Raw genomic sequence first — 25751 nt, forward strand, 5'->3', positions numbered from 1 at the left:
GCTCAGCCCTGGGGTGCTCCAGGGTCCCTTTCCGCCCCATACCCTCCTCTGCTCCCCTTTGGCTCCATCCCTGCCGTGAGGAAGGCATGCCAGGCTGGCACCTGGTCACTTCCCTTGGCCAGGGTCCCTGGCTGACACTGTGCCAGCAGCTGGGATGATATTTAACAACTTTTTGTTTTTCCACTTTCAAGGAAACAAAACAAGGGAATCAGCAACACCGCGGTATTTCCAGCGTGCCCTGCTCCTCCTTGCTGCTCCCTCACACAGTGACAGTGATCTGCCAGGGGAAACTGAGGCACAGGGACCCCAAAAATCAGCTCCCCCCCCTTCCACAGTAGCCCACATACCATGGGGGCACGAGGAGACACAGGCTCTGCCATCCCCAACTAACCCACAGTGTGTGGGGTATGGACACCCCACCTTCCCCAGAGCACACATCCCAACTTTTGGGGTGTCAGCACCCCAACAGCCCAGCCCTGCTCCCTCCCACCCCCCCACAGCCTCCAGGGGCCCCTAGGCCCGGTGGGAACCTGGCGCCTTCAAAGCGCTGCCGAGCCGCAGCTCATTAATCCCCCGGTAATGACCTCGTTATTCCTAACGAGGCAGAGCGGATCAAGGGAGCTGCCTAAGAGGATTTTGCACCGCGGGTTTTGGGGACGGGGGGCACACAGGTGCCAGAGGAAAGGAAGACAAAAGGCATGAGGATGCTCTCCCACTCCCAGGGGCTGAGCAGTGGGGCTCCCCTGTTCCAGCAGCAGAGAACCCATCACAGCCTGCACCCCAAAAGCCCCGGCCTCGCTGGCCACACACCCTCCCACCTGCAGAGATGCAGCTCGTCCTGTTAATGGGGAGGGGGCGAGACCCCTGCGTGAGCCCAACCCTAACAGAAGCCACCAGAGAACCTCAGCAGAGAGCAAAGCACAGCCACCAGCACAGGACACTTTATTTACCACAGCCAAACCAGCTCACTGCCCTCCTGTCTGCACCGAGGTGAGCCCCAGCCTCCCAGGACACCCCTTTTCTGGGAAAAGCCCCCCCAGACCAGGCATCAGCACCCAGGGAAAGGTCCAGGGATTGGAGAGCCCCATGGCAGGGAGGGGACACGCTGGGCTCAGCCCCTTGTGCAGCACAGCCAGGACCCTGAGAAGCAGGAAGAACAGGGAGGGTGTACTGAGACCCCCCCACACCCCACTGCCCCCACAGAAGGATCCCCCACGGGACAGACACCCACGGATGGACAGACGGACAGACAGGACCAACGCCTGCTCAGTCCCAGTGGACCTTGACTGGGGGGAAGGTCCAGAGGTCGGGGTGGCCCATGTGGAGCAGGGAGCTGCAGGGGGACGTGCTCCAGCGGAAGGGGGGCACATCATCCCAGGCGGGGCCGCTGACTGCCACCAGCCCGAAGGTGGGGACCATGCCCGAGGAGGTGACCTGCAGGTGGGGACACAAACCAGCGAGTCAGCACCGGGGATGGGCTGCACAGCCCGAGAGCTGCTGGGGGAGCACCCCCAAGGAGGAGCCCCTCCAGGGCTGCCTGCTCCCACACCTTCATGTCGATGCCGCCGTGGCAGCGCTGGCGCAGGGCAGGGAAGGGGTAGGTGCCGTTGGAAGGGTTGAGGTCGGAGCGGGCGGAGATGGCGTTCTCAGCGTTCTGGGGGGGGTCGCAGCCCCTGCACCGCGACAGCGGGTCCTGCAGGTAGTTGTTGGACCTGCAGGAGGGCCGGGAGAGAGCCACGGTGAAGACAAGGAAAAAGCCCCTGGATGACAGAAAATTCCTCGGAGGAACAGGCGGGTTTGGGAGTTGCTGGCACACACCGCATCAGGCGGATCATGGAGTCCAGGTCGTGCACCAGCGACTGGTTCCGGCGGAAGATCTGGGCACGCGGGTTCTTGTCATAGGTGAACCAGTCACCGTATTTCCTCACCAGCTCCTGGTTCCCACTGGCGTTGAAGATCTCCTCGAAGTACCTGGGGTGGGGGAACCCAGCACGTTGGCAACTGCTGCCCCTCTTTCCAGGGCAGGCCATGGGGAAGGGATGGCACTCACGGCACGTTGTAGCTGGCCCAGTAGCCCTGCTGGTACAGCAGCTCTGTCTGATCAGCCACCACCACCAGGCCCCTGCGCTGGAAGAACACTGGTCAGAGCAGAAGGGGAAAAAGCCACTGGGGATAGTGGGGGACATGCTGGGCTGTGGGGAACCCATACTGGGGTCCCCACTGTGGTGTTCCCACCCCAGCCAGAGGTGCTGGGCACCCATCACCTCACTACCAGCATCCCCAGAGCCACAGACACACCCCACCGCCCTGTGACCACCCACTGGGCTGGGCAGGCACCACCCTCGGGGCTTTCCCAAAGCCACAGGGATGGGAGAGGAGACAGCAGGGGCTCAGGGAGGAAAGGAACCACTCACGGGATCTGCTCCAGCACCGTCAGCACGCCCAGCGCCGGGCTCGCCCTGCCCGGTGTGAAGGCGTTGTAGTCCACCACCATCCACTGGTTGTTGTACCTGGCACGGAGAGCAAGGAACGCGTCCCTCTGGCAGCCTGGGCACCCTCCATCCGATCCCACAGCTCCAGGACCAATTCCCAGGCCCCATCCCACCCCACTCACGTGCCGCTGTTGAAGCGTCGGAAGACCGTGGCCCACTCGGGCCCGCTGCGGGCCAGCCGGTTGGCCACGATGTTCCTCAGCCACTCCAGGACGCTGCCCCGGGGCTCCAGGTACTTCCACAGGGCCGGGTTGTTGTTCCCAATGGTGGTTTCCAGCGCGACCTGCAGGGCAGGGAGTGAAGGGGAGGGCAGCAGGGCTGGGGAGAGGTCCCTGAGGACCAGACCCACTCACCAAGCCACTGCTGAGGATGTAGAAGTCATCCACGGAGAAGATGGTGCCAGGGTAGGAGGAGAACACCTGGACGCTCCCAGGGATCTGAGACTTGCCTGGAGGGGGGGATGCAGAGCATCAGAAGGGGGGTGTGAGGCGCAGCCCCCCCAGCCCAGCGCACGCACCGCCGGCCGAGGTGCGGAAGGGCAGCGTGTATTTCTTGATGATGCGCAGCATGGCCTGGTAGGAGCTCCAGGTGTCGTGGGCCACCAGCAGGTCCCGGTGGCCTGGCAGCAGCTTCACGAGAGCCGAGCAGGAGCCCGAGCCCAGGACACGCTGCGGGGAGGAGCGGTTCAGGGCAGACTCCAGGTCCTCCAGGTCACCTCCCAACTGCAGCAGCCTGGGGGGAAGCAAGGCGTAAGATGTCAGGTGAGGGATGCCCCAGCCCTGGAGCAGAGCTGGCTCAGAGCTCTCTGTCTGTCTGTCCATCTCTACCACACCCCAGTGCAGGCACTTATGCTGGGAGCACCCTGGTGGCATGAGCAGGGAGGAAAGGGGGAGCACAGCAGTGGGGAAACTGAGGCAGGGGCTGTAGCGGGGAACCCACCACCCAGCCCATGGGGTAGGGAAGAGGACAACCTGCCTTGGCTCCATCCTGCTCCAGCAGAAGAAGACAAGCGGCCAGAAAAGGTGGACAAAGTGGGCTGGGAGTAGAACTGGCTGTTCCTGGACAAGCAGGAATTGTCCCCAAACCCTGGGACAACCATCCCTCAATCCCCAGCACCTCTGAGAAGGAGCTTACAGGAAGCCAAAGGGTGCCAGGGTGATCCTGTCCCTGGGGAAGTCCAGGTGCTTGTTGTAGCTGTCCTCCAGCCCCTTCAGCTGCAGCAGGGCCAGGCGCACCTGGGGACAGGGGACACAGCTGGCACCCAGCTCTTGTGAGGAGGCGGGCTGAGAGGTTTTGGGGGACAGGCTCCCTCATTCCCCCAGGGGACAGAGCAGATCAGCTGGGTCTCAGTGCTGCTGCAGAGGCACAGGGGGGAAGTGTCACTGCCAGCAAGGTCATGACTCAGCACCCATGGTGAGGGTGACAAAGCCACCTCCTGTGCACCCCAGCTGCAGCATGCGAGGCTCTGGCGAGGAGAAAAGTGACGAGTCCAGGAAGGAGTGACCACATCCCTGTCATCCTGCCTGGAGCTCAGCCAGGACAGCTCGCTGCCCAGCACTGACCACTGGACTAAAGGCCCAGGAGGATCCAGGATGGGTCCCTGGGTGGGGGGTCCCTATCTTCACCTGGTGCCAGTACTCGGGGTCTTGCCCTTTCGCCATCTGCTCCTCCATCCAGGCCAGGTTGGCCTCCAGGTAGTTGCGCAGCTTCTGGCAGTACTCGCTCTCGTACTTGAAGGGGCCGCAGTAGCCCACCATGGTGTTCATCCAGTGCATGTACATCAGCTGGGGGACAGGGCAGCGCTGTCACCGGCGGGGGACAGCCCGGGGAGGGACCACGGCACGCATTTCTGGAGGGGTCCCTCCTTACCTGCTCGGTGACGGCAGCCTCGGCGAGCCCAGCAGCGTAGGCCTGCAGGCTGTCATTGTACGAGGCGTTGGTGGTCACCTCCAGGAAGGCCCAGCTGTGGGGACACGGTCACGGTGGGTCACGGACGAGTCACCCCACCGGCGATAGCTCCCCCGCGGCCACCGTGTCCCGGCTCGGCTGCATGAGGCGCCCGGCCCGTCCCACCCGGGCCGTACCCGACGTGAGGGATGCGGTCATCGAGGCTGGCCCAGGCGACGGCGGCGGGGTGGCGGCCGGGGAGGACGCGCAGCCGCTCGGAGCCGGGCTCCAGCAGCACGGAGACATTGCGGGGCACCGGGGACGCGGCTGTGCCGGTCGGGACGGCGGAGAGGAGCGGAGAAAGCAGCGGGGACAGAAGCGGGGACAGAAGCGGGGACAGGAGCGAAGCCACGAGCAGCACCCGCGGAGCCGCCATGGCGGGGAAACAGAGAGGCGGGGTTAAGCAATGGCCACGCCCCCATTAGCGTCTGCGCGTGTGAGCGGGCGGGGTTTGGGCGGGGCTTCGTTGTGACCACGCCCCAAGGCGCACTGTTGCATTAATGGGGCGGGGCATATTGAGGGCGGAGCGTCTGTGAGGCCACGCCCCCAATGGAGCTGCCGTGCACCAATGGGATGAGCCCTGCCTGGGGGCGGAGCGTGTGTTGGCCACGCCCCTACAGCGCTGCCTGTGTGACCGCCTCACATGGGGCGGGGCTTGGTGTGGCCACGCCCCCTCCCGCTCTGTGGCCGTGGGGACCCCTTAGGGCCCCCCACATCAGCCCCCGTCCCCCATGTGCTGCCCCACCACTCCACACTCATATCCACGCTCCCATCCCGCCTCTCCCAGCGCCACGCCCGCAGGAGATGTGCGCAGGTTCCCGAGCCCTGCCCCAGCCGTGCCCCGCTTTTGGGGGAACACGCGGGGACCCGCCCGTCCCCCGGTGTGTCCCCGTGTTCGGGGCAGGGAGAACACGCGGGGTGCTGCCGCTTCCCTTGCGCCCCACAGCCGCGGCAGCCCCGGCCTTGTGCACCTCCTTTCACCTCTCTCCGGGGAGAGGGGCAGAATGCAGCTCCGGCGAGGAACTGGCCAGGCTGGGAAATGGATCTCTGAATCCCATTAGGATCCTGGGGCTCCGGCCAGGGGGGCCGACCGGCACCCCACAAACAGGACATGGCGCCTGCACGGGGCACGGTTGAGGCTGGGCTGTCCCGGAGCTGGGGACACGGCTGCGGAGAGGGGCACCGGCTCCTCCGGGGGGTATCGGACCGCCGGCACGGGGGTCTCTACAGCCCCCGAGGCCGCCCCATCACGGGACACCATCCCCGGGTGTGCCCGCGCTGGGCCCGCTGGTTCTCAGAGGGTCACCCCAAAGCGGGGTTCTCAGAGGGTCACCCCAAAGCGGGGCTGTACCCAAAGGTGGGCGCAGCACGCAGGGTGGGTGTCCCGGCCCGAAGGGACGGCACGAGGCAGAGAGCCGTGTGTCCCCTCTCCGCCGCCGGCCGCGTGGGAAAGCGCCGCTGTCGCTTTAAGGGCGGAGGGTGGCGGCCCCTTTAAGGCGGGGGGGGCGCCGGGGATCAGCTGCCCGCGCACGGCAGCGGGGCCGAGCCGACACGGTGGGGCCGCGCCGCGGCTGGGGTCCCCGGGTACCCCCATCCATCCCCGCATCCCCGCCCGGGATCCCCCACACCCCCCCGGGGTCCCCGTCCCCACCCGCACCGCCGCCCCTCTGTCCCCGCTCTGCCCTCGGGGGTGCCCCGGGTCCCCCGGTCCCTGTCCCTGGGGTGCGGGTGCCATTCCCCGTCCCTGCCATCGGGGTGGTCCCGGGCTGAGCCCCCCGGCGGGGACGCGGCGCGGCGGCAGGGGCTCAACCTGCCCGCTGGGGGCTCCGCTTTTTATCCCTTTTATTATTTTTAGCATTAATCATAATTTCCAATTTTATTCTTAATTTTTAACCCCTCCTCGCCCCGGCCGGGGAGCGCGGGATGGGGGCCCGGGGGCAGCCCCCGCTCTCGGCCCCCGGGGACCGCTGCCGGTGGTAGGTGTCCCCCGGGGCTGTCCCCGCCAGGGGACCATGGGGCAGGGGGCCACGGGGCTGGCCGGGGTGCTCAGCCTGGCCGGGGCACTGCCAGCCGGGCCCCCGCTGCTGCTGGACGTGGGGCACACGATGCCTCCCGGGGGGGATGCTCTGAGCCACGGACGGGGCCTGGATGTAAGTCTGGGGGTGCGGTGGGATCTGGGGGGGACGCCGGGAGGGATCTGGGTGCTGCCGGGGTGCTGCGGTCCCGTCCCGTCCCTGCTTCCATGACCCCGCCATCGCAGCAGGGATCTCACCAGGATTTCCTCCGCTGCTGGTTTTCTCCTCCGAAAACCTCACTGCTTGCCAGGCCGGCGCCTTCCCATGGCCCGGGGTGGGTGTGGGCTGTGTGGGGACAAGGACAGGGTGGGGACAAAGGTTTCCACCTCTGCTGGCCCTGGCACAGCCCTCGACCCACGCACATGTAGCACAGGTGGGGAAACTGAGGCAGGGTTAACAATGACCTGCCAAAAGCAGCCCCATCCGGCCCTTGTGGGGGCGGTGGGAGCTCGGGGGGCCCGGCCAAGCCTCCCCCGTGCCCCGCAGTGCTGGGAGGTTCGGAAGCACAACAGCTCCGAGTGGTGCCACTTCATCCGGAGCAACCCCGACTGCCGGCTGGACGGGGGCTTCCTCGACTACCTCCATGGGGTCTTCTGCGTCTTCCCGCCCCGGCTGCTGCCCCTGGCTGTCACCCTCTATGTAAGGACGGGAAAGGGCACTGCTGGGGATGCTCTGCTGTGGGGGGTGTGCTGGGGACCCCCGTGACCCCTCTCTGTGCCACCCCTGACCCCACAGGCTCTCTGGCTCCTGTACCTGTTCGTCATCCTCGGTGTGACGGCAGAGAAGTTGTGAGTGGCCCAACAGAGGAGGGGACTGTCCCCAGAGTGACCAGGAGCCCCAAGCAGCCCCATCACCTCTCTCTGTCTCCTTCTCTGCCCTTCCAGCTTCTGCCCCAATTTATCAGCCATCTCCACCAACCTGAAGCTGTCCCACAACGTGGCAGTATCCTTGGCAAATCACAGGGGCCCTCAGCCAGGGGGGGTGTGGGGACAGGGCAGGGGAGGTGGCCGTGACAGGGTCACTTTGAGTCCCCTCAGCATCATGCCAGGGGCAACCAGTTCTGAGGGTGAGCTGGAGGTGACAGCGGGACAAGTGGTCGTGTGCTGGCACTGGACAGGAGTACACAGTCCCCACGGGGAGGAGGACACCAGGCCTTTTCCTTGACATCCCCTCTCCATGGTGTCACATTCCTGGCCTTTGGAAACGGGGCACCTGATGTCTTCAGTGCTATGGTGGCCTTCTCCAACCCCCGGACAGCGGGGCTGGCCATCGGGGCCATCTTTGGTAAGGAGACCCCGCTGCCATGTCCTCGTGGGGTGGCACTTGGGAGCTGTGGGATGTTCCCGTGTGCCGAGGTCCCGCTGTGCTGGCAGGTGCCGGCGTGTTTGTGACCACGGTGCTGGCCGGGGGCATCGCCCTGGTCAAGCCCTTCACGGCCGCCTCCAGGCCCTTCCTCAGGGACGTCATCTTCTACATGGTGGCCGTCTTCCTCACCTTCGTGGTCCTCTACTTGGGCAGGATCAGGCTGGGAGAGGCTCTGGGTGAGCGCTGTGGGAGTTGGGGATGGTGGGAGCAGCCTGGGGGTGATGGGGGTGCCGTGACCCCCCCATGACTCCCCCATCTCAGGGTACCTGGGGCTCTACGTGTTCTACGTGCTCACCGTGGTGCTCTGCACCTGGATCCACCGGCGGCAGCGGGGGGACGGGCTGGCCCCTCCCGGACCCTGGGAGCCAGGTAAGGGCTGCCCAGCTGGGATGGGACCCCCGCTGTGTTGGGGTCCCCTTCCAGTGCCCCTGCCCGCTCCTCTTCCCCACAGAGATGCCGACAGATGTGGAAGAGCCGGAGCCCTCGGGCACAAACAGTGGGGACTATGGTACGCTGTTCCCTGTGGGCTCAGGGCTGCCTCTGCTCAGTCCTCGGGGGTCCCAGAGCCCCCCCAGGCTGCTGCAGGTGTGACTGAGCCCCTGGGGCAGGGGGAGCTCCCTGGGGACACACAGGGAACTGCAGCCCCATGCTGGAAGGGCTGGGGAGGACAGGGAGCCCCCACCCCACTGAGTCCCCGTGGCCCCTCACAGCAGAGGAGTACCGGCCCCTGCTGCCCTCCCAGGAGACCTCCCTGCGCATCCTCACCACGGCCCTCAGCCCCTTGGACTACCGCAAGTGGAGGAGGAAGCCCTGGTACTGGAGGCTCTTCAAGGCTTTCAAGGTGAGCAGGGGGGAACATGAGCCAGGAGGAGCCCCCCAAGGAGCATCCCCATCCCTGCTGGCCCCTGGGGCTCTGTCCCCCCAGGGCTTTGCAGTGGGGGTGGTGGCACAGGGGCAGTGGGGTCGGGAGCAGGTCATGGGGCACCTCGCAGGGTGTCCCAGATGGGTGTCCCCCGTGCCAGGTGCCCGTGGAGCTGGTGCTGCTGCTCACCGTTCCCGTTGTGGACCCCGACAAGGATGACCTGAACTGGAGGAGACCCCTCAACTGCCTGCACATCCTCACCAGCCCCCTGCTCTGCGTCCTCACCCTGAAGTCAGGCGCCTGTAAGAGCCTGGGGCAGTCCCAGCTTCCAGAAGGGGACAGGGCTGAGATGGCCACCAAAGCCCTGGGGACTGCAGGAGCCTGTCAGAGCTGGTCCCATTGTGGGGAGGAGGGATGGGCAGGGGAGAGCCAAGCTGTGTTTGCAGCTGGATATACCCTCACAAGGGTGGGGGGCTGGGCCAGGAGCAGGCCTGGCCTGCCTAGGGAAAGCCTCAAGCCTGGTGGGATCCTGTCCCAGCCTCTCTGATGCCTCCTCTCCCCACCCTGTGCAGATGGGCTGTACCAGATCCAGGGCATCTTCCCAGTCTGGGGACTGGTCACACTGGTTGCCTCTGCCCTGGCCCTCATCATCTTCATCACCACAAGCAATGAGGAGCCACCCAAGTATCACTGTGTAAGGTGTCTCCCCGCCCTGAACACCCACCAGGGACCAGCACAGCCTGCTCCAGAATGGGCTGAGGGTACTGGGGCACAGCAGGAAGCTGTGAGAGAAAACCTCTCTCCCAGTTGCCAAGTCTCCAAGAGGGATGCCAGGAGGTGTGCAGGGTCCTGGGTGATGCACACAGGGACCAGCCTGTTCCTCTTCCTGTCAGGTGTTTGCTTTCCTTGGCTTTTTGGCCAGTGCCATGTGGATCAACGCTGCGGCCACGGAGCTGGTGAACATCCTGCGGACCCTGGGCATCATCTTCCAGCTCAGCAACACCGTGCTGGGCCTGACACTGCTGGCCTGGGGCAACAGCATCGGTGGTGAGGGCTCTGCTGCTCCCCAGTGCCCCCCCTGGCACACCCTGGGGTCCCCCTGCCATCCTCAAGGTCTCCTTTTCTCCCTCCACAGACACCTTCTCCGACCTCACCATGGCCCGGCAGGGCTACCCCCGCATGGCCTTCTCCGCCTGCTTCGGGGGCATCATCTTCAGTATCCTGAGCATGCCAGGGTGGTGGCACATGGGGCAGGAGCAGCCCCAGTTTCCCTGCCTACAGCCCAGGGAGAGCTCCTCATGCTGCGGGATCCCTGGGGAGGAGCTGGGCAGGAGCATCCCGGAGTGCCCCCGGTGCTGGCACACCCCACCGTGTTCTCACACTGCAAGGGGACACTGAGGGATTTGGGGGTGGCAGGGACAGAGCCAGCAGCATCCCCCTGTCCCCACAGCTGCCCCAGCAGGGCAGGAGTTTGGGATGGAGATTTGGGATGTGCCACAGGGAAGGAGGGGAGGGGACCGTGCCTCACCCCGGTGGGGTTTGGGTGGTGCTCAGAGCGGGCTGAAGCCTCTCCTGGAGTGCTCAGGGTTGGATTCAGCACAGAGAGAGAACGCTTTAGCCACGAGGTGCAGGAAGGAGGAGGATGTGGGGCAGAGGGCTGTGCTCCCTGGAGCTCTCCTGCGCTGTGTGTCCATCCTGAACGTGCTCCAGACATCCTGGTGGGCGTGGGGCTGGGCTGCCTGCTGCAGATGACCGGCAGCCAGCCGCTGGTGAAGGTAGGGCTGCGTGACACGGTGACACAGGCCGGGCTGGCAGCAGGACGCCGGTGTCACCCCACATCACCCTCATCTCCCCACAGCTGGAGCCTGACAGCCCCCTGGTGTGGGTGCTGGCCGGGGCGCTGGGGCTGAGCCTGGTGTTCTCCTTCGTGACGGTGCCGGCGCAGTGCTTCCAGCTGGGAAAGGCCTACGGCGCCTGCCTCATCGCCTACTACCTGCTGTTCCTGTGCGTGGCCCTGCTCACCGAGTTCAGGGTGATCCGCTTCTCCACGCCGTGAGCCCCCCGGCAGATCCAGCCCTGGCTCTGGCTCTGCCTCCCCACCGCACTGGGCTCTCGCTGTCCCCTCCCGGCCCTGGCAGGGGGACCAGGGCACCTCACCGTGCTGGAGGTGCCAGCCCAGCCCTCGGCCCCTGCTGTCCTTTGGGGAAGGAGCTGCCGGTGCCCACAGCCTCTCCTCGCTCTCTAATCCCTGTAGTTTAAGGAACTCTGGGTGGGAGCCACGTCAAACCCTCAGCTGTGTCTGGCGGCAGTGGCAGGAGCAGAGGCTGGGGAGGCTCCAGCTCAGGGGCACAGCAGCAGTTTTGCCTCCTCAGCTGCTCCACCCTCCCCTGGTGAGCTCCATGCCGTGCCGTGGGACACAGCTGGGGACTGCCAAGGCCCAGGCACACTTTTGTCCTTGGGAAGGACTGTCCCCGTTGGCACTGTGGCCTGGAACAGCCGACAGGGCACAGCCAGACAGGGTTAAGGGCACACAGTGCTCCAGGGCCACACTGGGTTCAGTGCAGGCAAAGCCTGAGGGAAAAACAAACACCAAACCAAGGGAGGCTGGTTTCCCCTGCTTTTTTTAACTCATGTTTTTCAACCTGAGTTTCAGATCCTACTTTTCACCTCCTCCTGGGGTGGGCAGAGCTGTAGGAAAGGACTTGGAGGTTTCCACACACAGTGTTGACCTCTGGCAGGACTAGATTTAGGCACTGTAAAAAAGTTGCAATAAAAAAATATAAATAAAAAACCCCCACAAACCCAACCTTGACTTCTGCCTGCTGCAGGGGCCGTTCCTCCTGCTCTGTGCTGGTGTGACACAGCCCTTACTCAGCACGGAGCCTTTGGAGGGGAGAGGGAACAGCCAGGAGCCTGGGACACCCAGAGCTGCTTTTCCCGAGGGGGTGGGAAGTGGTTTCCAGTAGCTGATGTCCCAAGAGCAGTCACATGCTGTCACACTGGGAATGGCCACAGCACGGGCTCAGTCCCTGGGGACAGGGAATCCTGCACTGTGCCAGGAGAATGGAATGGGTGGGATGGTTCTGCTCCCAGCTGGAGGGTCCACAGGACACAGGCTGGAAAGCAAATTGTCACTCCAGAGGGACAGCCACATCCCTGCCCCACAGGACAGGGGGGTGTTGGGCAAACACCACAACTGTTAGACCTGGTTCCTCCTCCTTTCCTCCTGGGCCTGGAGCATTTCTCCTTTTTCTAACAGATACCAGCAGCTTTCACAAGAAAATAACACTGCCTTGTGCCTGCAGCCATTGGCTCTGTCCAGAACTCGCTCCGGGCCACAACGCCCACTTCCTGCCACAAGCAGGGCTAAAGCAATCGAAAAATCCTGGCCCACATCCCAGGACAGAGGTCAAAGACCCCTTCTGGCCTCAACACTGCACCGGGGCAGCTCTAGAAAACACAACTTTGAACTGTTTTCTTGATGTTTCCCCCTGGCAGGGGGGAACAGAAGGGAAGGGAAGGCTCTGTCACGTCCTGGGACAGGAATGCAGAGCAGCTCAGCATGCAGGCAAAATATTCCCAACACAAGCACTTGCCACCGGAGAGGGCGGGCAGGCTCCTCTTCAAACACTGGAAATGCTCCAGCCTGGCCAAACCCCACCTCTGGAATAGCACAGGAAGGAGGAAAGGAAGCCGCTGCCTTTACGAAGCCGAGGATGCTCTTTATTAGTGCGCCTGAAAAAAATCTAGAGAACATCTGACAGACACGTCCATAAAATCGGGGTTTTTTTATAAACAAAACACCAGCATACAAAATCCTGCAGTGCTTCCTCCCGTGCTCCCTACAAAATGATTGTCTCCGTCGTCGGTCTGTGTGTCGGGGGAGGGAGAGGAGGATAAATAGAAGGGGATGCCCCGTACTCAAACTTTTGTTTCCTTCCAAAGTCATATGGAAGAAGCTAACTCCTGCCACCCTCCTTGGTTTTACAAAAATAATGAACAGAGCGGGTGTGTGGGGGAGGATCAACACCTTGGAGGCAGCACCCTGACCCCCAGCCCTCCAGGGAGCCCTTTATTGCATGATCAGCAGCCAGAGCCTTCCTCACCACAGCTTAAAGCCACAGCTCCTTTCACACCCAGAAAACACCCAAAACAAAAATGAAAATGTCACTGACAGCTCTGCCAGCAGAAGTCGGCTGTAGGGGAACGTGGAGATTAAACACAGCCACATTTTTTCCCCCCACTAACCTTCATAATGCTCATTCTTCCTGCCCACAACTTAAAGCACAATAAACACCATCTCCTGCAGCCCCAGGACTAATCTGGATCAACCTCCCGGGCTGCGACTCCACGCAGAGCAACTGCAAGAGCAACAACTGCACTGCTTGTTAACCTGTGGGTGAATTTATGGTTTGGAAAACAGCCCTTTAAAGTCCTTCATGGGTCAGCTCAGAAGGAGTTTCATACCTGCAAGTATCCAGAAAGGAAACAACAAGTTACCACGAGGCACCCAGGGAATTTGGCAAAGGTTGGGAGCAGTCACTGGTGCGTGTGTGCTGCCTGGAAAGCTTCCAAGTGCTCCCACCGTGCCATGGAGGGAGAGATTTCCAGAAGCAGCTCTGTCTTGCCTCCCTCTGAAAGTCTCACCCACTCAGGAAATGCTCCTGAGCTGCCCAGGTAGGGTCAGCCCTCTCCTGCTGTCCTTGTGCCACGAGGTGAGGCCACCAAGGAAAGGACAGGCATGAGGGACAAAGGGAATGGGGACACGTGTCCCACTGCCTGGTGCACCTGGAGGAGGGAGGAAGCCTCCCCAGGAAGCTCCACTCTTAGTCTGAACCCGAGGGAAGATCAAACAGCAAGAGGCGAGGGAACCTGGCAGCTGCCAGGGACTTCCAGCCCTCAGACCTTCCAGTGCTGACAGGGAAAAGAGGGACCTGGAGAGACAAATGTTAATAATTGATGACACGAGTGCCACAGTCCCACAAACGTGGCAGAGCTAGGAAGGGATCCCTTTTTCCTCCCTTCCTCCTCATCCCTCAGCTCTCAGGTGCAGAAAAGCAGACAGGTGAGAAGAATCCTTGTCTTTCACACTTCTCCTGCATCCAAAATCCAGGGGAACAGCAGAGCTCTTCAGTGGATCTTCCCAAGATCTGACTGAGAAACATCCCTGCAAGGGAGGAGCCCCACTCTGAGCTGGGACTCGCTCAGCTGGACTGAGGACTGACCAGCAGGACTGTGCAATGCCCAGGAGCCCTCCTTAACCCAGAGCCAGCCAGAAAAAAGCCAAACTTGGAGCTACAAAACCTTCCACTATTCCCAGCCATTTATCCGAGCTAAGGACCAGCCAGGGAGGTTTTACAGGGCAGGTGGCAGAGCCCAACAGCCACATCACCCTGCAGAATCCTCCTCCCTGAACACAGCCAGGAGCTCTGGGGTTTGCAGAGGTGACCCCAAGGCCAGGCAGTGCCATGGGCAGGACTGACCAGCAGTGATGCAGATACAGCAGAGAGAGTCTCCAAAGCCCGGTCCCACCTGTGGTCATAACATGAGGTGCTGGCCCTCAGTTCTGCCTCAGAACTGCTCAGGGACAGCGAAATTCAGTAATCAGAGCTGCAGCTACTACAGGGAGTGCATCTAGGTGTGCCAAAAAGGAGGGGGAGGGCAGGCTGCCCTTCCAAAGTGCTGAGATCTCACACCACCTCCCCTTTCTTTGCGTAAGGAAGGTGGAGAAGAAACAAGAACTCACTCCCTGATCTTTTGTCCCTAGGTTAATGGTACCCTTTGAGCAACAGAGATCTTCCAAAAGGGCCCAAGTTTTGCTGTTAAGCAGGTGACTTCAGCGAATTCCCTGCTGTTAATGGATTACACATCCCTTTCCCCAAGGTCTGTTAGTGGTAAGACAAGCAGCAGGAGCTGGAGCCTGGGAAAGGGCTCAGGGGGACAAGGGCTCTGTTCTGCCCAGATGTGCTGAGCATGGCATCACACTCCATCTGTGTGCAGCAGCCTTCCCCAGAGCCCCCCAGACCTCTGGCTTCTCAGCAACCACTGCTGGGGGCGAGATTTGATCCCTACACTGGTACACTGACAGATCTATATACACCCTCCCAAAATACAGCCTGGGGAGGAATACTCTAGGTTATTGCATAGAAGGTGGCTCGCGTTAGCTAGGCCTAAATGACAGTCTGGGAGCGTTGTCGGAGGCTCAGGGGCTTCAGAGAGCTGCTGGAAGCAGATGCAGGCTCTTGCAGTGGTGTTTGAGATTCCTCTTTCCTGGAGTGCTCCTCGTACCACTCCTGCAGCAGGGGAGTAAACAGGCAGGGATCAGGCTGTGCCCCACACACCCCAAAAGGGCAGAGCCTCCTGTCTCTGCCATGTGAGGGCACCTGTTTTCAGGCTCTTTCCAAAGCCCTGGATAGATCCTGAACTCCTGGAACAACCCAGCTAACTGCAGCATGGCTGTGGTGGGTGCACCGAGACCTCGCCACCCACAGCCCAAGCAAACATCCCTCCCCTCAAGATGTCCCTCCTGAACACCCAGGGCTTGAGTACAGCTGCTCCCATGATGTCTGGGACTTGCAGAGCTGCTCCTGGTGCTGGGCAGCACCAGGGTGTGCCAGGATGTCCCATCCCTCAGGCACAGACCAAGCACAACAGGCAGGGAGTTTCTCTGCAGGTGACCCAGTAAATAATGTAAATGGTAAATAATGTAAATGGTAAATAATGTAAATGGTAAATAATGTAAATGGTAAATAATGTGCATTTTCCTCAGGGGGGCTCAACATTCATCCCCAATCTGTCTGCTCTGGGAACAAAGGGCAGACTCAAATGCTTACAAGGCTAATTCTTTCAGCACTGATCATTACATTAGCCCATGACCTTCAACTGCCTTTGGCAGGACAGTGACCAAACCCACGGCAGAAAGCTCCTGACCACAGATGGCACTGGCAGGAAGGTGCTAAAAACCCAGGGAAATCTGCTGATTTACTTGTCTCCCATCTTGCTCAGCCTGCAATCCAGGCAGCCCTGCCTGGGACAAGCCCTGGTTTCTGTGTCAGACTGACACACCCAAGCTCAAGCACATTCCAGAGGTTTAAGAGCTCTGTGCTCAGCAGCCCAGCCCCAGCAGACACCTGGGGAGCCCAGGGCAGCTCAGCAAAGCACAAGTGCCTGTGCACACCCCCAGCGTGGCTCCTGTGCCTGGCCTGACACACCTGCACCCACTGAGGAGCTCTGATGTGCTCTGTGGTTTCACAAACCCCTGGCCTCAGAGGAAAGCAGTCCCCAGTGCCTGAAAGGATGGCTTGTTAATCCAGGGAATGTTCTCACCACAGACTTGGTGGCACAGCTCCAGCTCAGGCTCACATACCTGTATCTCCTCCTCATACATCTTCATACTCAGATCACTCTTGGTCCTCGACCTGCGTCCCAGAAACACCATTGACATTTGCTAAAGAGTTGGGGCAAGGAGGAGGAAACACCAAAAAAGACATTCATCAGTCACTGAGCAGCTGGATCTGTCCTGGAACTTCAGGCATGCTTCCTGTGGACACCCATCACCCACTGATGAGCTCAGACTACCCCAAGCTCCTCCTGTTGTCACCTGAGAGGCTGCAGCCCCTCCCTACGTCATGGTGACACAGGGGCACAATGGTCATTATTTAAACAACCACTTCAGCTCTTCCCAGATGCATGAGACAACAGTTCTGAGACAAGAGCTCATTTCCCATGCTTTAGAATGGAAGCATAAGCAGTGCCATGGAGAAAGGAAAGACCTGGGATCAATGCCATCATGCTGCTGCATAATGCCCCAGGACTGTCCAAGCCTCAGGGCATGACGGCACAGAGAGAGGCAGGAGAACTATGAGATAGTGGCTTCCTTAGAGGAAAAATAAATATGCTTTTTTTCAGTCAGCACGGGGCCAGGACAGCTCTAAGGGAAGTTTGCAGACAGCAGGGACGAGCCTTTGTCAAGGCTAAGCAAGGAGCAGCTGCTGCTTTTCTAGAGCAGCAACATTTTGTGGTGCTGCAGAGTCCCTCCAGCAGCTCAGCCCTCAGTGCTGCAGAGGCAGGTGGATCTTCTCTCTCCAGACAGACAAAGTGGCCTGGCACACCTCCCTCTCCTGCAGGTGAGACCTTGCAGTGTTCTTACCCCGTATTTGTCCATCTGCAACACGATCTTCTGCAGCTGAGCTGTTTCAGTGGCAGCTGAAGTCCTCTTGTACAGCTCAATTATGCCAATCACCTCCTCCTTGGAGATCTCCTTCTCCAGCACAATGCCATTGTCTTCTGGAGTGGGAAGAAACAGAAAGAGAGACAAAAAAAAAGTCTCCAAGATGAGCATTGCTTCAACAGCTGCTGCAATAACCTTGTAAGGCAAAGCCTAAAGCACACAGGGCCAAGCCAGAGGTCAGGTACAGTCTGTACCTGCTTTTGGGACTGGAACATGGATATGCTAGACCCCCAATAAGGCAGGGAGAAAGTTAACTGGTGTGTAGGGCTAGCAAACCTTCTGACTCAAACTATTCTCATCAGGCTCCTAGGCATCTTTAAAAAAAAAATAAATCTTGTAGCTTTTTTGCTAACCTGTAAATTAAGAAATCAAATAATCACACAAGAGTTGCTGCCTTTTGACCTTCACCTGCCTAAGCGGGCTTGGGAGTCCAGGGCTGACCAATGCCCTTCACTGCTCCCTCCAAACTGGGTGCAAACAAGTGTTTCCCTAATTAACAGCTCCTGGGCCACACAAATTTGATCTTCTGGCACCTGAAAAAACGGGGAGCTGTGACCTTCAGGTGAAGGAATAGCAGGAGAAGGGCTGTAAGCCATTAGTGTGGCTTTGGCACCTGAATTAGCAGGTCAGGAAGGTGCCTGCAGTTCAGACCCCCCAGCTCAGGAGAAAAAGGACAGTGAGCAATGAGGGGGATGGAGAGCCCAGTCACTGCCAGTTCCTAGAGGAGAAGGCATGTCCAAAACCAGCACAGAGTCAGCAGCCTAAGTACAACCAGAAAACGTGGGAAGAATGGACAGGCAGTGTCTGTAGTCCTCCAGGTCATGGCAAAAAGTCCAAATCACCTTGGAGACACGTCCTGCCATCAGTGAGTGTATTAGTGAGGAAGGGAAATTGGTTTAAAAAAAAATTATTGAGCTTTGCTACATCATTGTTGCAAGGTTTCCTAGAAATCTCGCATGAAATGCACACAGACTTCCCATTTTCAAAGAATTTGGTTGAAATGGCTCAAGTGGTTTAAGTTTGTATGTGTGTGTGCACACAAACATATAGACATATATAAAACCCACATAAATACACCCACACATGCTTCTTGGGGAATTCTGGGGGAGAAATGAGGGGCAGAGCAGAAAGACCAGACAGGAATATCACAAAAAAGCAAAAGAATTAGCTCAGAATGTCAGGCTTAAAAGGAAAAAAAAAAATTTAAAAATCTGTTTTTTCCTGGCCAATCCCATTTTCTCCTAGAGACAAAGTTCCAGGGAGAGAAGACACAACGTTGTAGGTCAGCCAGGCCTCAGTTCTGACCTTCTGAATCCTGGTTCTTCCGGGTGTAGTTCATGCGGAAGACAAAAGCGTCCAGGATGAAAGCCACGATGATTGTCATCACCACCATGGTCACAATGTAGAAGATCATGAAGTACAGACGGCTCCAGTGAGTGGTTTGGGATGTCACCCCTTCCTAAAGAGGAGAAGGAAGAAGTGAGCAGTGCACAAAAGAAGGGAGAGGCAGTGTTAGCTGCTTGTCAACAGGCACAAAGCAGCACAAACAGGGGACTGCTGGGCACCAGGGACTGCTTGTGCAATTCTCAATTCCCAAACAGGTCCTTGCAGCTAAAAAGAGATGTTCCTACAGGCAAACACACAGAACATCTAAAGCTGGTGGCTGTAAGGGCCACTGTGCCACGAGAACACAGCTTGGACAGCAGGGTGACAAACTGGAGCACAGGGTGACTTTGTTTGTCCAGCCTGTGAAGGCTGAAAAGGTGCCCAGCAGCATGGCAGGGGCCAAATGCCTCCCAACAGCCAGGACCAAAAGTCACCATGGGAAGAAAAGCAGTGGTGGTGTGGAAGGTGTGCCTGAGCTGGCAGAGTCTGTGCTGCCTGCAGGGCTCACTCACCATGATGATGTACCAGTCATTGACCACCGTCAGCTCAAACAGTGTCACTGCACAGAAGAGGGAGAAAACACACACAGCTAATTGTTTTATCCATCCTGACCTGTTTCACAGTGATTTTTAGATAAAGTGTCTGACAGGGAAGACTGACACAAGACAGCAAAGTCTGAATAAAGAGAGCAAATCCAGAGGGAACTCAAACCCTCCCCACTGCAATTACTTCAGACAAAGGGGGTCAGACCCACGGAACCTGCAGCACGGCTTCATCTCTGTTTCTTAAAGAAACCTGACCTGACTCTTCACTAGAGAGCTCTGAAATCTCCAGGAGATAAACACTCTGCTCACACATTAAGAAAAATCATGGAGAGTAATCAACACATTCAAACTATTCCTCATCAGAGGGTTTTAAGAGAGGCACTGCTGCTGGTTCTTCAGAAGGGCAGTGATTTAATGCCCTCATTACACACCTCTGGTCTGACCAGCAGCCAGAACAGATCTGCTGGCTTCCAGCTGGCTCTGAGAGACCTCTGCTTACCCTGCAGAGCAGGGCTGGCACAATCAGTCAGCTGGAGCTCTCCAGACAGAAGGAGCAGGATGCTGAGTGAGGTGCATTAGCAGGACTCCCTGGGAGAGTCCCGGGCTCACATCAGCATTACAGCGTTACAGAGCCATCCAGCTCTGCAGGAACACAGGATAAGCCTTCCTAGGGACAAAAGTGCCCTTACCAAAGCTGTTCAGAATGTTGTCAAAGTTGTTGAGATAGTAATAACCTTCTTCCACAACTGTTTTGTTGCCAATTGTGTGGTTCACCCAGCGGTAGGAGTCTGCAACTGTGCTTGTGCTGGTCAGAGAAAACAGGACAAAGAATCAGCAGAGACTGGAAAAGCTCAGGAAATCTAAAAAGATATAAATACCAGCCCATCTAGAAGGTGGAAATAAGAGTGGCAATTTCTGCCTCTTGGCCAACACTTGTCCTCTGGAAGGAATCCTCTCTCTTTCACAGCTCAGGGAGCACACGGAGTCTTTCAAATCATTCAGCAAGTATTACACCAGAGAAACTGCAAGTTTGAGCTCCTTGGCTCACAGCCTTCAAGCTTGGCATTTCCAAGTGGTCTACCATCATGAAAAGTGAAAAGGGAACAGGACAGCTCAGAGTCCAGGACCAGGTGAATTTATGTTGGGTGAATTTATAAAAACAGAATGGTTTGGGTAGGAAAGGGCCTTAAAGCTCATCCAGCTTCCCCCCCTGCCACAGGCAGGGACACCTCCCACCATTCCAGGTTGCTCCAAGCCCCATCCAACCTGGCCTTGGACACTTCCAGTCATGGGGCAAGAGAAATGAACTATCCCCTGGATTTTTGCCACGTGTTGCCTTAGCTACAAAACCCCATTCAGTCCCATCCTCTGGCCACTTCTCCACAGGGAAATGGAGCTGCCAGAGCTCCCTGCTGCTGGCTGAGCACCAAAAGTGCTGTTGAGGGGCTGGATTTGAGCTACTCACTTGCAGCAGTTCGGGTAGACCACGCCAGCAAAGAACTCCATGCCAACGATGGCAAAGCAGTAGTAGAAGATCAGCAGGGTTAAACCCAGGCTGGAGGCACAAACAGAAAGAGCACTGTGCTACTGGAGAGTTGCTAAGGCAGGGAAACACAAAATCCTAGGCTGGTTGCTCTGGGAGGAACTTCCAAGGGATGGGAAGCATCACTGGAAACCCCAGCCCACCCCCCTGCTGCTGTGGCTCTGCAGCTCTTGGCCTGCTCTCATCCAGGGAGCCCTGGGACAAGGAGCTTGCCACTCGCTGAAGAGAAACCAAAGAGCAGCCTGGACTCCATCCCAGCCTGTCCTTTGCTGTTAAATAAACTTCTCTCCACAGCTCCTTTCATAAAGAACACCGCACACTGTTTCTGCCCTCTCCACGTCCTCGGACTTGGCAGGGCCTGTGCCCAGAGCAGGGCTCTGCAGCCAGCTCGGGCCTCCTGCAAGGGCAGCAGGGCTGAGGAGGCCCCAGGCCAGCCCCAGGCTCCCTCTGCCCCAGCATTTCACAATACTGCTCCCCAGGGGCCCTGCTGAGCACAGGGGAACACCTGGGGCCGAGGGGATTCGTTCTTCCCACATGGGCTTCATCTCTCAGCAAGAGCTGGGATGGGGGAGATAAATTAAAACAAGCAGGGACTCGGTTATCCTCCGAACACAAAAGCAGGAGGAGGCCCAGGGTGCTGGGGTGTTGGTGCTCCAAGGAATTGGAGGATTAAGAGGAATCAGTAACTACCCACTGACAGATCAGAGCAAAAATCCCTTCAAGCAGGTTGGCCAGGTCCCTATCCTGACCCCAAACCCTCACTCCCCTCTCCCTGCCATCACCCAAAGAGCAGAAGTTGGTACCTGGCCATGCGAGGGAACAACTCAAACATGGTGTCCAGGACGTTCCTGTAGCGTTTCTTCAGTTTGAACAGCCTGAAAGGAGAGGCCAGGAGTTACCCACACCCTGCAGCATTCCTGGTGTTGGGGGAAAGAGCTAAAAGGAGAATCCCAGCTCTCTCTGCCTCCCAGGTCAATGGCACTGAGGTTTCCTGACAGCTCACTGCTCTTGCTCAGGTGGTCTCTGCTCACCTTCCTGCTGTCCCACTGGAATGTTCCTGACACATTCAACTGTTCACAGGACTGAGGATGCCAGGGGGGAAAAGGCTGTCATTTTACATGGCATGATGCAAAAACAGCTATTTAAAACTCCTAAAAACTGTAAGAACTTACACTAGTCCCATGTACAGGGTCAGGATTCATTCCTGCTTCCCCCAGACAGAAGCTTTTCTGTGTTTCCACCATGACCCAATAAAAATTGATGAAAGAAAACTGCACTGTGCCTGCTAATTTAAGATTTGGCAACCCCATCAGCCTTTACAGAGAAACACAGCTGCCAAACAGGCTTTGGCAGGGGAGGAACAGAGAAAACATTATTTTTTTTTCCCCCTCTTGAGTGTCATGAAGTGTTTTTAAAATCCTCAGTGAAGAGCTAAATTACATTAGCTTGTTTTTAATGAAACATTTTGCCTCAAATCCCTTCCCCCTGTGGCTCTGGAGGTGTTTGTGAAGGTGAGTGTACCTCGACACGAGAGGGTTAATCAGCCCCAGCTCCCTGAACTGCAGAGAGGCTCCAGGCCATGGCCTTGCCCTGAGTGTGAGATGCAGCTAGAGCAGGGCAGTACTTCACCCAAGAAAGCAGCATCCTTTGAAAACTGTAATTTCTGGTAATTCAATGGAAATTATTAAACTGGCTCAGACCATCTCACCCTGACAGAAAAAGCTTTTCTCTGAACAGCATCAGACAATTTAGAGGAGGTGTAAGAACCCCACGAAGGCAGACACAGGATAATCTGCCCCCAGTAAATCCCTTGATCTCTATTAGAGATCAGCTTAAGCTCCAAAGCACGGGGTTTTCATATCCCATCCCAAGTTTTTGTTATCGTTCGTTTTGATAACTCGGGCTAATCTCATTACCCCACGCAATTCCTGTTTGCCACGGTCACATTCCCACAGAGCAGTCCTTGCCCTCTCCTGCTGAGGAGCTCAGTCCCCAGTGGGACTGATGGAAAACAAGGCTGTTTTCTCCCACCTGCTCTCTGGAATCAACCCCTTCCCAGCCTTTCCCACCTCACCTCAGCAGCTGGAGGGGTCGCAGGACCACGATGAAGTAAAAGGGCTCCATGTCAAAGGCCAGTGCCATGAGCCCCAAAAATGCAAACAGGGTGACTGAGAAGTCAAAGCTGGAAAGAAAAATGAAATAAAATAGATGTAAGCAATGATTCAGCAGCAGTGCTTCAGCAGAGAAGAGAAATCGGTGCTGCTCCAGCCTGAGAAGATGCACAAGGCCAGGGCAGAAGAATTGTGGCTGATGGCATTCTCTCTACAGGCTTGGCTCAGAAGTTGGTGTTTCCAGCCCAAAAAGATGAGTGTGTACTCACAGATTCCAGCCTGAGGACAGGTACTCCACAGGCCCCAGCCCAGTGGTCTTCAGGAGCAGCTCCACGCCATAGACTGCAAACCAAGAGGGATCAGGAATGAGCAGCACCACAGGAAAGGCTCATGGGAAGGTCTGTCCTTGTAGATGTGTGGGGATTTGAAAGGATTTCTGAACAGGGGTTTAACAGACCCCACCCATCCTCCTCATTCTCAGTGAGGTGCCAAAGAGACTTTTCCCCTCCCAATCAACACATATTCCTGTGTTCACAGAGATTTCTCTCCGGAAAAGTCTACAAAGCAATGTCTGCCAGGCACACCACTGTTCTGGATGGAGGCTCTACAGCCATGGTTAAGTTACAACTTCAATTCCCTTCCCAGCTCCTCAGGAAATGACACAGCTCTGTTGGGAGGCATCTTACTTGTGAGGAAGACTACGTAACTCCACGGGACATTCCTGGAGAAGAAATTCCCTCCTGCAAGACACAAGAACAGCTTTCTCAAGCCTTCCCTTTTTTCCAATCCCCCAGCACCACAGTCAAGGAACAAGCTGTGATGTTTCCTACCTTGCAACATAAAGGTTTCAACAAGAATCCAAATTCCATTCACAGCCACCACGGTGTCTGGAAAACAAAGGAAATACCCATAGCAAAACCACTCCTGGATATCCATTTCTTAAGCTAACAAAAAGAATACAATATAGGACAAGTGGGCAGGGTCACTGGTTCCAACTCAATGAACAAATTGAACTCATAAATTGGGAGTCTTCCCCCATGTCTTTCTCCAGGCCTTTAACAGATGCAGTGCCCTTATGTTAAAAAAGAAACAAAACTAAAAAAAATCCAAACCCAACCCCAAATTACTGAGTTGGAATAGATGATTTAGAAGCCAGCAGGTAGCACCAGGAGGAAGCACTTTCTCCTCTAGAGAAGAGAAGCACAGACTCCTCACAGGATTGCCAAACAACCCCTCCAGCAGTGAGGATGCTCACAGCTCCTCGAGAGCAAACAGAATGTGGTTGAGTGGCAAGGCACTTCCTTATCCAGCATCCTTCAGCTGCAAGATAAACCCCCCCAAGGTTTGGGAAAGCTGATCACCAACCCACCTAAATGCAACAAGCTGACTCCTCCAGCACCAGCCCCACAGGGCATTGTGCAGTGAGCCAGGGAACCTCTCCAGAATGAGAGCTGAGAGCTTAGGCTGCTGGTACAATGAAGAACTTCCCTCCCTCTCCACCAAAACTCCAAAATTTGTCCATGAACCACGGCTCAGGCCACACCAAGTCCTTGGAGGGCTGGCAGGCACAGCACACCAGACCCACATGAGCAAGGGAGCCAGGCAGAGACAGCTCATTGCTCCTACTCACACATCGTGTACTGGAACACACGGGACTTCACCAGGATGTTGATGCCTGTGTGAAGGAAAGGATGACCAAAATGTTTACACCCAGATCCCTCTATCTTCTCCCTAGAGACATTTTCCATACCAATCCTCAGCACAGAAGCTAAACAGATCAGCAGATGATTACCTTTCACTTTTTGGGAACATATATCCTTAATCCTTATATCATATATCCTTATCCATACATCATACAAATTCTTAAATATCCTTTAGAATTTTAGCAGCAATTAAGTAATTATCCTTAGCCCCCAGAATGTCTGGTGTCCATGTGCTAATTCTGGGGTGTGGACAGAAGTAAATGCTCTGTGTTTGGAACAACAGGAAGGGTTGGGAGCATCAGCAAAGCTCTGAGGGCTCCCTGTGGCAGCTGGATTTGGATCACAGGGTGTCAGCTGCTCCCCAGGAGCACAAAACACCTCAGAAGAGCTGCAGGTTCTTAATTCTGCATGGCTACATCCAGTCAGGAAACTTGGGACACAGGAGGTAAATTGGCAAGGCATTACTCTGACGGGGGCTCCAGGCCTCTTTTGCTTTCCCAAAGTGCAGTTCTTGAACTGGATAGGAGCTGCAACTACATCTTGGGGCCAGGCAGCCTAACAGCTTTTGTGACAACCCAAATCCCAGTCCACAGGCACTGCAGGAATATTCACAGGACAGAAATCTTCCCTGGAGACTCTGAATCCAAGTCTCTGGCCTCGGAGGCTCTGGATACACAGGGAGTTGGTTAGAAGGCCTTCCCTCAGGTGTTTGCCAGGGACATCAAGTCCCTTCAGAGTGTCCTGCCTCCGTAAGGAAATACTCCTCCTGCCAGCTGAACACAGGCTGCCATGAAAACAGTGTGTTACCTTTAAAAATAAGGAAGGCAGTCCGTGGAAGGTCATCAAACCAGTGCTCGCGGTTCCGTTTTGCCTGCGAGCAGAACAGCCACGGTCAGCAGCAGCCAGAGCCACATCCATGCAGACAAAAGGGCAGGCATGGACACCCACCCTACCCCCATCACCTCCTTCTCTTAGGCTGCCTTTGTTTCTTACCCAGCTCCTCTCTAACCGCTCCTTTTCTCTCCCTCCCACGCACAGTTCCCTTCTTCTCCACCCAACAAACTCTTACCTTCCATTTTAAGCCAACAACTTCATAGAAATTGTAAAAATCCTTTAGACTGCAAAACAGAAAGAAAGATCTGATCAGAGCCTTGAGGGTGACCAGATCTTTAATTGTCCTTGTCAGACATCACTGGTGGAGAGCCCCTGGAAGTGATTAACTCCTTATCAGAACTGCAGCCACAGCCGACAGAACTCAACAGTGACCTCTTCCCAGCCTGGCCAAAGGCTCCTGACTGACAATAGCCAGCATCTCCTTTCTGTAATGCTTCAGCCCTTAGGGGAAACTCTGACTCTACTGAACTCCAGAATTTTACCACTGAGAGGAAAGACCTGAGGCTTAGATGCCAACCCCAAGGGATGGAGATTGCACTGCTCTTCATGAAGAAGTCTTGGACTGGCTTAATTACTCATATGGTTCTTTTCTAACATC

At 57.2% G+C, this 25751-nt stretch overlaps 3 protein-coding genes across 7 annotated transcripts in view; 1 reads left to right on the forward strand and 2 right to left on the reverse strand.

Moving 5' to 3' along the window:
• Positions 1–925: 925 nt before the first annotated feature.
• PLBD2 (phospholipase B domain containing 2) lies at positions 926–4885 on the reverse strand. Its single transcript, XM_023937586.2, has 12 exons — positions 4577–4885; positions 4362–4455; positions 4118–4276; positions 3627–3727; positions 3010–3224; positions 2846–2940; positions 2615–2775; positions 2415–2510; positions 2051–2122; positions 1819–1971; positions 1550–1712; positions 926–1434 (listed from the first exon to the last, which is right to left on the reverse strand). The coding sequence occupies exons 1-12, from the start codon at positions 4813–4815 to the stop codon at positions 1267–1269; spliced, it is 1716 nt and encodes a 571-aa protein (XP_023793354.2). The 5' UTR covers positions 4816–4885; the 3' UTR covers positions 926–1266.
• A 1440-nt stretch (positions 4886–6325) lies between these two features.
• Positions 6326–11547, forward strand: SLC8B1 (solute carrier family 8 member B1). 2 transcript variants are annotated; one of them, XM_086856032.1, is made up of 15 exons: positions 6326–6589; positions 7001–7153; positions 7250–7302; positions 7399–7456; positions 7666–7798; positions 7888–8055; positions 8141–8248; positions 8331–8387; positions 8590–8720; positions 8902–9043; positions 9314–9435; positions 9635–9788; positions 9877–9957; positions 10452–10516; positions 10600–11547. In XM_086856032.1, the coding sequence occupies exons 1-15, from the start codon at positions 6452–6454 to the stop codon at positions 10795–10797; spliced, it is 1761 nt and encodes a 586-aa protein (XP_086712158.1). In that variant the 5' UTR covers positions 6326–6451; the 3' UTR covers positions 10798–11547. The 2 variants fall into 2 exon arrangements, with proteins under 2 accessions (XP_086712158.1, XP_086712159.1); XM_086856033.1 differs by having other exon boundaries at positions 6367–6593; positions 7694–7798.
• An 895-nt stretch (positions 11548–12442) lies between these two features.
• The window catches only part of TPCN1 (two pore segment channel 1), a 40921-nt gene continuing 27612 nt past the window's right edge, over positions 12443–25751 (reverse strand). For all 4 annotated transcript variants that reach the window (XM_086856026.1, XM_086856029.1, XM_086856027.1 and 1 more), the window contains exons 13-27: positions 25329–25377; positions 25067–25130; positions 24187–24231; positions 23387–23443; positions 23243–23296; positions 22826–22898; positions 22520–22627; positions 21249–21320; positions 20368–20457; positions 19592–19707; positions 18870–18916; positions 18277–18430; positions 16891–17027; positions 16108–16188; positions 12443–15034 (exon numbers count right to left, since the gene is read on the reverse strand). In XM_086856026.1, the coding sequence (XP_086712152.1) occupies positions 14912–15034; positions 16108–16188; positions 16891–17027; positions 18277–18430; positions 18870–18916; positions 19592–19707; positions 20368–20457; positions 21249–21320; positions 22520–22627; positions 22826–22898; positions 23243–23296; positions 23387–23443; positions 24187–24231; positions 25067–25130; positions 25329–25377 (1270 nt within the window). In that variant the 3' untranslated portion in view covers positions 12443–14911. The remainder of the gene's footprint in view (positions 15035–16107; positions 16189–16890; positions 17028–18276; positions 18431–18869; positions 18917–19591; positions 19708–20367; positions 20458–21248; positions 21321–22519; positions 22628–22825; positions 22899–23242; positions 23297–23386; positions 23444–24186; positions 24232–25066; positions 25131–25328; positions 25378–25751) is intronic.

This window comes from Cyanistes caeruleus, chromosome 18 (genome assembly GCF_971803275.1).
Source record: "Cyanistes caeruleus chromosome 18, bCyaCae1.hap1.1, whole genome shotgun sequence".
Lineage (NCBI taxonomy): Eukaryota > Metazoa > Chordata > Aves > Passeriformes > Paridae > Cyanistes > Cyanistes caeruleus.